This window comes from Oncorhynchus nerka, linkage group LG12 (genome assembly GCF_034236695.1).
Source record: "Oncorhynchus nerka isolate Pitt River linkage group LG12, Oner_Uvic_2.0, whole genome shotgun sequence".
Lineage (NCBI taxonomy): Eukaryota > Metazoa > Chordata > Actinopteri > Salmoniformes > Salmonidae > Oncorhynchus > Oncorhynchus nerka.
Genome location: NC_088407.1, coordinates 71,202,234 through 71,213,502, shown reverse-complemented (window position 1 = coordinate 71,213,502; position 11,269 = coordinate 71,202,234). Strand labels below are relative to the sequence as shown.

The 11,269-nt window shown below is 38.4% G+C and overlaps 1 protein-coding gene across 1 annotated transcript; it reads right to left on the bottom strand.

Annotated features, from left to right (window-relative positions):
- Positions 1–8,060: 8,060 nt before the first annotated feature.
- LOC115139016 (forkhead box protein G1-like) lies at positions 8,061–10,446 on the bottom strand. The gene has a single exon (XM_029676191.2). The coding sequence runs from the start codon at positions 10,257–10,259 to the stop codon at positions 9,021–9,023; it is 1,239 nt and encodes a 412-aa protein (XP_029532051.1). The 5' UTR covers positions 10,260–10,446; the 3' UTR covers positions 8,061–9,020.
- Between the last annotated feature and the right edge of the window lie 823 nt (positions 10,447–11,269).

Below are 11,269 nucleotides of genomic sequence, written 5' to 3'. Positions count from 1 at the left end.
GTCTCAATTATTTGCTCTTTAAAGTAATTTGTTTAATAGATCTGACATAATCCCGGCACTATCAACAAGCCACAGTTGATGACCAGGGAAATTATATAGGCCTATTGACAACTCGGTTTAATGATGGGCCATTCATTGGCAATATGACACTATAAAATGCCTATAGTCTATTACACCTACTTTAACTATTGCGACTGGCCCATCACTGCGACTAGGCTAGCTGATCAAGATTATGCATGATTTTAGTTGTTCAGCATATGAGACCGACACCGCTACCCCATTAAAGGTGCAGTCAGTAGGCTATGCTTTTCACATACCAAATACCTATGTAGTGATACAAACAGTATATATTTATAACACAATTTGAAGGTAAAAAAATGTCATATTTGTTCAAAGTAGGCCTATGCCTGTTGCAGACTTACCCTCCGGCAGCATATTGATTTATTGGAACTCTTGTTCTCAGTGAGAAGGTTAAGACAATAGTTTTTGTGTTGCGTAAAGGTGTGGTTGTACTGAGCATTTATAAGAATGCATAGACGTAAATGACCGTAAATTGTAGGCAGGCCTGTCTGGCTGTTGGGGTAGCATATAAACCGGTTTAGTTGCTATTCTTTTCCAAATATCATCTTACAGCGCATGATGATCTAACACCAGACAACGTGCTAGAGAGCACTTCATCGACAACAACTGCTACTATCAAGCTGCGGCAAAACTATACCAGTAACACAAATACTGCTAGCCAACTACTACAGATGTAGGATCTTAATTAATTTGACCCAGTTTGCTACAGTAGGAAAATAATCCTACAGCAAGAGGAAATGTGAATTATTATGCGGACATTTTTTTGTAGGGGTTGATACATTTTTCGTTGGGGGCAAATCAGGTCTGATATTTAAAAAATTAAATGACAAACATTGAATGCAGTACAACAGGATGATCAAATTAAGCTACTGCATCATCATCATCATCGACATATTTCACATTGTTGTTATATTATTAGATTTCACTAATACAATCAAATGTTCATGTTAAAAGTCACCAGAAAATAAACATTGCAACAAAAAAAAATCAAATCATGCTCTATCTCACACGCGTTGACAAACCAACATGATAAAATAGGCCTCCACATTGAAATATAAGATACTGAAATTAAAACTACACATTGAATTACTTTAGCTAATATCGCATTGCCTATGTCTTCAATAAATCGACTATATTCTTTAGCCTATGTTTTTCTGTAGCCTACATTCTTGAAAATATAAATGTTCACCACAATGCTTTGTGGCTCCGAGGGTAACTAGATACATGAAACCTTCAAATGAGTGAATCCAAGCCGTGGCTTTGAATATGCTGTAGTACTGATGGGTAGGCTATATACCCAGGTGTATGATGGGTAGGCTATATACCCAGATGTCTGATGGGTAGGCTATATACCCAGGTGTCTGATGGGTAGAACTATTACTATTATATTTAGTAGTGGAGTAATAATAATACACAATCCTATTGGACGATAGCCGAATAATAAATACATTAAAATACATTTGGTAATTATTATTGTTCATTTACAAAAATGTTTTATTTTTTTAGTATTAATATACACAATCATCAGCTATAGAAAATAGATTTGGGTTGTCTTCACCCAGGTGGTGTCCCCTTCTATGATCACCTCCAACAAGACAAACGTTGGACAAACGTTGGTTTAAACCATGCCGTCTCTAGAAAGAAAACTCTCAGAAATAGGCTTTGGGCCTCTATTGAATGAATACAACTCTGCGGGGTTATGTCAACGGGCCTGGCCATGTATAGCCCTATGCGTCAAGCGTTGGTAAATTGTAGAATAGTTATCCAAAATAGCTCTCACGCTTCATAGGCTTAATTGTTCTTCAAGTCTGTCCATCATTTTATTCGCAGTCAGTTGGGGTTGGTTATAATTTGGTCGCACTGCTAAATGTTTTAGATTTAGGTAGCCTATATATAGGACAGCGTTATAAAGAACAGCAACAGTGAACGTTAGTGCAGCTTAATATATAAAAAGTTGCTATGATGCACGTACTACATCAAATTTGAGCAAACAGTAAACGTTGAGCACCAGCGCGCAGCTTGATCAATCAAATGACATGAATAACGTCTCAATATCAAAACTCACTGACAAGCAGCCTCCAACAGTCCTCAACAATGCATCAACTTGTAGTAAATTCGTCTATGGGCCTAAACGAACCATAAAATCAGCCATTTTGGTACTTTATGAATATGTAAATTAGGCCCTATAGGCTAAGTGTCAAGCTTGATTTAGGATACATATACACTGTTTCAACCTAATATTACTAAGGGTTTTTTTATTTGTGATTTAGTAGAAGCTCTTATGCAGAAAGACTTACAGTAGAGCATACATTTTCATACCTTGTCCTCCGAATTGGACCTAAAAACCCTGGCGTTGTAAGAGCCATACTCTACCAACTGAGCCACACTGGACCTGGTGTGCCATGAACCAAGAGGTTGTCAGTTCAAATCCCAGGTGAGGACACGTTGAATAATAATTACTCTATAAATGAACATGCACAATGTAATCATGTATGTCAACGTGTGTTAAACATGTAAGTAGAAAACATTATATGTTAAAAGTACTGTGTAATCAACTTGAGCAAACACATTTTAAATTGACTGAAGTTTTTTCAAATTGGAGCTAAGTTTGGGCCAACAATTATTTTGTTTTGTTCAGGTAACACTTGGACCGAAAAGTATATCGATCCAGTTACTTAATATATGTTTATTTTATTTTTATTTTGACATGTTTTTTTTTTCAGTAATAGCCAAAAGACGGATCCTCCCATTGTTCTAATTTCCTCAAGACAGAAGTAAAACAATACTTCCGTGTTTGTGGATGAATCTGCTTGTTGACCAACTCATCAAACCGTGTTGTACGCAACCACATTATGTTCCCCAATGGGCATACCCATACAGGCGATTACTCAAACATACAAACATATTGGTCACAGGATACTAACCTGCCGGCGGCGAACATCACACACACACACACACACACACACACACACACACACACACACACACACACACACACACACACACACACACACACACAGTGTTGAGGTTTTCTGTCACAGTCGCCTATCAACAGGCCTATCCTTAATACTTTTTTGTGCATGATTTTAAGCATCTGAAATTATAATAGTTCAATCCGAAATATTTGCTCAGTGACGATACAAAGACACGGCTATAATAGCACTATAGGCTATTATGCACTATAGGCTATATGTAGATAATTACTTTACAACAACCAAAACCGCACACACAGGATCATTTATTTTGTCAGCTTTACACTGACTTTACACTGACGTTTGTTTATTCCACGTGTAACTCTGTGTTGTTGTTTTAGTCGCCCTGCTCTGCTTTATCTTGGCCAGGTCGCAGTTGTAAATGAGAACTTGTTCTCAACTGGCCTACCTGGTTAAATAAAGGTGAAATACATATGAAATCATTCATTACCAAAGCAACGGCCCATTATTTAGTTACTATGTAAGAATTCATCCTCTTATCAACAAAAAAAAGCGAATAAAAAAAAAGTTTTAAAACATAACTATATTTTTAGGGAGAGATGCACTCTCACAGAACATAAGAATAATGGTGATTAAATGCATTATCAAAACAAATAGACCCAGTAGCCCTTCGTCTAGACCGGCTAGCCTACTCCTTTCTGTAATCTATAAATTATTGAAAGAAAGCGCTCGAGCATGAGGCTAGAAATAACCCAAAATAGAGCACACTCGGCTTAAGAAAATATTGATATGTCATATGATTGGGAGGATTGGGCCCCTGTGTATTTGATCTGTAGTTTCACGGGAAGTAGAAGTAAATTGAAATGACACGACTTTGCACTTACACAATCGGATTTCGTCAGGGTATGGGTTGTTTGTTTAACCCGACAGCTCGGTGGAACAAGTCGCACGCTTTACACACTCATTAAAACGATTATTCACGATCTGTCGAATGTTTTCTAGTTCGTTCACACGAACCTCTAGCAAAGTAATACAGTCAGAGACTGCAACAAAAATGTTATTATTGCGTGTACGGGCTAGATGTTGGATAGCCTGTTGCGTCTCACAAACTAGGGACAGGTTTGACAGACTACCGCAAAATAAGTATTGTTTAACCAGCATTCGAGACATATTTAATCGCTGTTGGTGTGGTGTGGCCTGGACATGACATACTTGAATAAAATAGTGACACCTAACACACACACAACCGCACGCGCTCGTACACACACACGCGCACACACACGCTTGTATAATTTTACACTGACACGTTTAATTGTTTATTATTATTGTTTATTTTTATTATCATTATCAGGCCTGTTATTACTATTACAATGAATTACTTTATCTATGTGTAAATATGTAATACACATAACGGACAGATTTTTACTTCAAATTTAGACTTTTTACATCAACGCCTCTGACCAGTGACCATCACCTACATTGTTTATTACTGGGATTGAATAATAAATAACTGAAAATATCTCTGCCTGCACTTTGACAAGCCTTACGCTGCCATATCATAATCCTAACGCTAATCTCCACATCTCTGCACGCATTTTCAATGTTAGCCATGTAGGGTTAAGGTGGTTATCATGATATTGCGTAGCCTTCTAAAAGATTCTAGCGCCCTCAATCTGCGAGGCGTAGACCTACAAGATAATGGCCGATGCAAGCTTTTTGTACACACACAGGCAAGGAATGAAAAAAATACAAGTATTTTGATGAATACTTCCACCTTTTTGGTCATAAATGAATAAAGGATATTACCATTTTTTAAGTACATGACTACTATTCCGAAAAAAATGTAGGACTATGCAATCGTATAGTTATCATTCGCTCCTTTTTTATTAGGCTATTCGTAGTAGTAGTAATACTAGTAGTAGTATTAGAGTAGCAGTAGTATAAATATTCTTATTCGTATTCATAATATTATTCATATTTTTAGTATTATTCAAATCCGTGCCTTTTGATTTGGTCCCAAGAAAAGTTTGGTTTCACCTCATTTTAACATTCTGTCATAAAGAGCAAATCTTCAACTTCATAAAATAAATTCGTTTTCCCATCTCAAGAGGTAAAAAAATATATACTATAGTAAGTGTGCCAAATAAAGTAACAGGGTTGACCCTAACAGGGTTGACGATTTAATCTTAAATCAGCCATGAATCCCATGTGACAGGGGGAATAGAAGCTGTAACAGGGAGTGACAATTGAATGCAAGCTTAAAAAAAAATGGTAGAACCAGCGCACCTGATTCTACATTAATTTGACTATTAGATGTTCAATGTTTCTTTAGAAAATATAGATTTTTTATAGGAATAGTTTCACCATATTAAAACGAGAGTTCCGTTCGGTAAGAGGGTTGACCTTAAAATGAGGGAAGGGGTTTCTTTTACCTTAAAATGAATCACTAATCACATTAAATAAATAACCCAATAACCTTCACAAATGACTTTGTCAAAGGAACAGAATAACTAAGTATTTACAATAATGGTGCCATCTTGGAGAAATGTTGGGGTTAAGTGGGTTAAAATCATCCTAGAAGTCACAGAGGATGCATAGAGGGGCATGTCAAAATACTGCATTTTGGCACTTTAGCAAGTCTTTAATCATATTAACAAATCAGATCTATAGAAATGTTAATGCGGTCTATATTAAAGGGCGCTTAATTGACTGTAGCAGGCATTTAATATTCAGTAGGCCTATTTGTGCACAATTTCTACTTCAAATATCAAAGGGATAAGGTATGCAAATGTAATTATTTTCGTGGATTGACCCAGGCCTATTATTGCTGAGGCATCAGCACCAATTGATTTTAGCTGCTGTTGTTGTTCTTGTTGATGATGTTTGTGGTCAGATATTTGTGTGTTTAGACCCATGCGAGCAGAGCCTCAGGATTGTTGCTATGCTATACGTTTATACTGAAGCCCCTGCACGTGCCCTACCATACAGCTGTTATGCTAGTTCTGTGCAGAAAGCAGGATTTGGTGCACAGGCCTACTCATTGGACACCAAATACATAGGATATCCCCACTATTCCCATCCGTGTGTAAACGTGCATAAAGGTCAGTTGTTATCCTATGTGTCTGCGTCGACATACATTCGTGTCGACATACATTCATACACATGTCTGTTAGTCAATTACCTTAATCGGCTGGTTTCTCTTGGGGTCTATGTCATTTCCTACTACAGTACAGACTTTGTGCACCTTAACTTAACCAATATATTACCAGAGAATCGAGTATGGTGCTATTCTAAAATTGGTGTTTTCATTCATTCATAGATTTGCATTTGTCGATTGGGAATACGTCTATGTTTAACTTCAAAATATAGATGTAACACTGATAGCCTACAGGTCTAGATTTTGGTCTAAATGTGTCATAGATTTTTCACTTCCGGTTGGCGAGTCCAGTCTCTTGAGTAGCTGGTGTCTGGATTGAGTCTTAGGCTGGACTGGAGGATGTCCTCAAATCGCTCTGCTGTCGATTTGAGGTACAACCACGCCCTTACCCAATCCATATTTAAAATGGCATACACAGATTGTTGTCTTCATGACACATGAGACACCGAAAATACGAGAACTTGAAATTCCTCACTTATAGGTTTAAAAATATCTATTATCGTGCTGTCAGACAGTAGCGCACATATTTCCGCCTCGATTAGCGGAATCACCCATGCAGTATAGGGTAAAGCAACCCAGTTGTAAAGACCAACGCTTGGCACGCAATCCTTTAGTTAATGCTTTCCTCTCTGTGGTTCAGGCATATTAATTGATCATTGTTGTGGCTAAAAGTGCAAGCACATTGCCATATTGTTAGGCCTTTTATTTGATTCTTCGTATTCTGTATACGCCTATTGGCGTAGCCTAAATTTTAAATAGCCTAACAATATGGTATGTCCACCGTTTAGGATTTCTTTCATTTATTATCAAACTGTGAATAAATGTAGATATTATCTGATATTTTGTGTGGGAAACAACATTTCTGCTTCAAATGTATCATATTGTTTCTTGGAGCACGTACACTGTATATATTTCCATAGTTTAAGAATATATATTTCTTCAAGATATAACCCGACCTCATTGCCTTTTGAGTGGTCACCCCATTTAACATTTGAACGATAACATCTAGCGAGGAGATATTGAGTTGCACTAGTCCATTGTGAAAAGCAGTAAGGTTATTGCATTACAGTTGCATACTCATTTAACACGAGGCCTCTTTAGGAAATGAACAAATTACTGACCGCACAGCGTTGAAAGGTAGGCTATGTACGCTTCTGTGGTGTTTTATTTGTGCTATGTATGCCCTACTACCACTTCGGATGAAGAGAAATACAATAAAATAAACAATTAAGTAAAACGTATTCTACAGGTTATAGCTGCACAGGCATTTAAATAGTCATGAATTTCCTTATTATTCATTTAGCCTACCATTACAAAGAAATGCTTTAGGAACGCATGTAGACCTATATGGCCTGGTCTGAGTTTGAACAATGTAATGCCCCCGAAGTGAATAAATCAATACTCATCATATAGAGGATATGAGGGAGATGAAGGACAAATACACAACCACACAAACACCAGCGGTTACTGTTAATAAGTGCTAAAGGGCTAAACCGAATCAAAAACAGCCTGCACGAGACCATGAATAGTCAGTCACGTGCATTCTGCCTACTACTAGATGTTTCATCTTATCCATCCCTTTGCCACACGATTGCTAATGTGTGATAGCAGTTTATTTAACATGGGTAGGCCTGGTTTGTCTTTAACAAACACATACTATGTACCAAGTGGTGAAAATAAGGGAGACAAAGAAAGGGTAAACATTGTTTTTGTCAGTTGGTTCTCAAAGCCAAACGCTGACCCGAGGAGGCCTTTCACGGTCAAGGCCTAGGTCCTCCACACACAGTGTTGCCTGCACAGTAGTCCAATAAACAACCACATGCAACATAACAACCTACCGAAACGTACTAATATTCGGAATGACAAAAAAGACAAAACTTTTCATCAGATATGGACGTAACCTATTATTTTATTTTGTTCGATTGACAGTTTTAGCGACAAAACACGGGAATAAGACCACAATATCACAACCATGAAATTTAAAGACAACATAAACAATCACTCCATATTTGCATGAGGCGTTTGCTCAACACGGGTTACACGTTCGCGAAGTGAACCTATAATTACAATAGGTATTGACAGTTCACTAAGTACAAAAGGATGTGGTCTGGTGGTGACCACATTCAGTAAAATATGCACAACACAAGCTAAAGGCATTCATTCATTTTGTCCCCTTCTGAATCTGTTCTGGTGCTGAATACTGAAATTCTCAAGTATTTTTTCTAAACCCATTCTTTGGTCTATAAAGTATAACAGTATTGTGAAAATGTAATATATAAATGAATGTCATAAAGTACTAGCCTAATTTGTTCATTATGGGAGAGGACAAAATAACAAAGAGCCATGGGTTGGTATGGTTATTCTGCATTTAAAAACACATTTATTTCAAAAGGAAAAATAATACAAATTAGTGTTATTTTTTTTGTTGTTGCAAAAATCATATTCCACCAGTGCACTCATGATACGTGATAATACTGCAAACATGGAGACTGGTGGTTGATGTGATGGTATTAGATATTCTTAATATTAAAATTAGGCAAATCTGCAGACTATTTAAATACACATTCTAAGGTAATGCCTCTCAGTCCAAAACCTACATTTACTCTTATTTTTTTTGTTATCACATTGCACGTTGCTGACGGTGGAATAATAAACAACTCCCCGAAACATGACATATGCCTACGTACACAGAAATAAATGCAGAATATTACAAAAAAATACCTGGACTTCAGTTCTGGCTGCTTTCATTATGTTTTTCTCTTTGTTTACTTTATCTTTTCTTTATATGTTTTAGAATGTAAACGGGTGTAAAATGTTCACTTACAGTCTTGCTCCCGAGGGATGTTTTGTTAGTGTATAAGTGGATTTGAAGTTGACCCTTGATTATGATGTGTGAAGTAATCAGAAAGTCCTCCAGAAAGTCCTGAAGAGAAACTTGGTAGCGAAGACCTTAAAGACTCACAGGGAAGAGATGAGGGCGCCTGCGGGGAGGAGGAGGAGGAGGCAACCCTGGCCGCCATCGAAGCGCTGCTCTGGGAGGTCATTGATGGATGCGGGACATGGGGGAAAAAGTAACTGGTCTGTCCTGCAAGGAGGTTTATGGACGAACATGGGTTTAAAGAGTATGTCCCGGAGCAGGGCACTGATAGACCACATGGCACAGAGGCCGCCAATGCCGCCGCCGTTAGGTGATGAGTGGCATACGGAATGTCTCCATTCACAAGTCTGTCAACACTTAGGCCATTGGAAGAAGGGAAAGAATGGTTGTTCCCCAAACTGTTTTGAGTCAACATTGTACTGTAGGACATAGGATGACTAGGGTAAGCCGATGATGTCCCATTGTAGCTCAATGCGCTGCTGGCCCTCGGATGGTGAAGCGAAAGAAATGGTGACATTGGCCAATATAGAGAGCCGGCTCTATCCATAAAGGTCAACCCAGAGGAAGTAAGACGAGCACCCCGCTTGAAAGCCAACTTTGCCCTGGATGTGGTCGATCTCCGGCGAAGTTTGCCTGTTGTCCCACCGATAAACACATCGTCACTCGAGGGGTCAAGCATCCAGTAGTTCCCCTTACCCGGGTCATCATAGTGCCGCGGGACTTTAACAAAACATTTGTTTAGGCTAAGGTTATGCCTGATGGAATTCTGCCAACCCTGCTTGTTCTCCCGGTAATAGGGGAAATTCTTCATAATGAATTCGTAAATACCGTTCAGAGTTAGTCGTTTCTCCGGACTCTGCCGAATAGCCATCATAATTAAAGCATTATAGCTGAATGGTGGTTTCTCGTACTTGCCGTTTTTCTTTTCACCGTCTTTCCCACCGCTCTCTCCCTCTTTGCTATCCTTCTTCTCTTCCTGTTTTTCCTTTTCGTCCATGCAAGTGGTTTCATTGGACGAATTGTCACTTTTGGTGCAAATGTTCTCTGACTTTGCATCTTGCACTAGAGAAGGTAAAGGGCTCTTCCCCTCTTCTTCTGACACGGTTCTGTGGTGGTTGTCACTTTGGACGGCTTCAGGCACCAGACTGTTTATACTGAAAGATGATTTAGGAATCATTTTCACTTCTTTCCGTTCTCCCATATCCAACATCACACGCAAGGTCAAATGGCAATAAGCAGCAGCACAGTTATATCTCAATATCTTACACCGGCAACTCTGCTAATAAAAACTATTTCATGTTCTTTACAACACATCGATAGGAGACAGATAGCTACAATTAATTATGGAGCCACAGACACTACGCTGTAAAAAAAAATTGGTTGAACCTTTACGGACTACAGCCAACCACAGCACCATAAGTATTAACGCGTCCTCCCTTCTTCCAGCCAATCACAGAGTAGTTCTTAGCAGTTGCTTAAGTGCGCAAGGATACACACGTTCACCAATGCAACGCAGAATGGGCTCATCCTTATCAACAAAGGATTTATTTCTCGGACCAAAATCATACCAAGAAAATGGATCACATAACCTTAATCCATTTCACTGCTCTTGAAATTTCCAGATTGCTGATTCAACATATCTCTCCGTCTTTAAAGTTTGTTTACATTTCGTTGGGAAAAAAACACAAGAGGATCACAGAAATGTAGCGGCCGAAGAAAGGTACTACTTTATGTCTCAAGCATAAGTAGCCTTCTATTCAAATGTGGATATTAGACATCTTATGTTTGAAAAATGGACATGACTGTGACATTTTTATATGGAGGAAGATTTAGGTTACCTGTCTCCACCGTAGCAAAACGGCATGAAGCCTATGTTCATGGTCCTTATTAAATGTTCAGGCAGCATTCAAATATTATACTTAATTCATATTTAATTCTGTTTGTTTCCCCTCCATCTTTTTAGAGTTCAAATAAATCCAAGCCCCGGCGGTCAGCTACTTGGAGAGCGAGATCTCCATCTTGGGCTCAAGCGTAATGGTTTCGACATATCGTTTCAAGAAGTACCCCTTATATTTTATTTATAGGATATGCGGCGTTGCAAACACCACAAACATATCATAATTATTAGTATTAGGCCTACCATTATCAGCCTAGTAGTAGGCTAGCCTACGATTAGTAGTAGTAGGCCTAGTACAGTGGCCTAGTATATAAGTAGGCCTT

Coding starts and splice junctions, on each gene's coding strand:
- LOC115139016 (XM_029676191.2), bottom strand. CDS start 10,259: ATGTTGGATATGGGAGAACGGAAAGAAGTGAAAATGATTCCTAAATCA.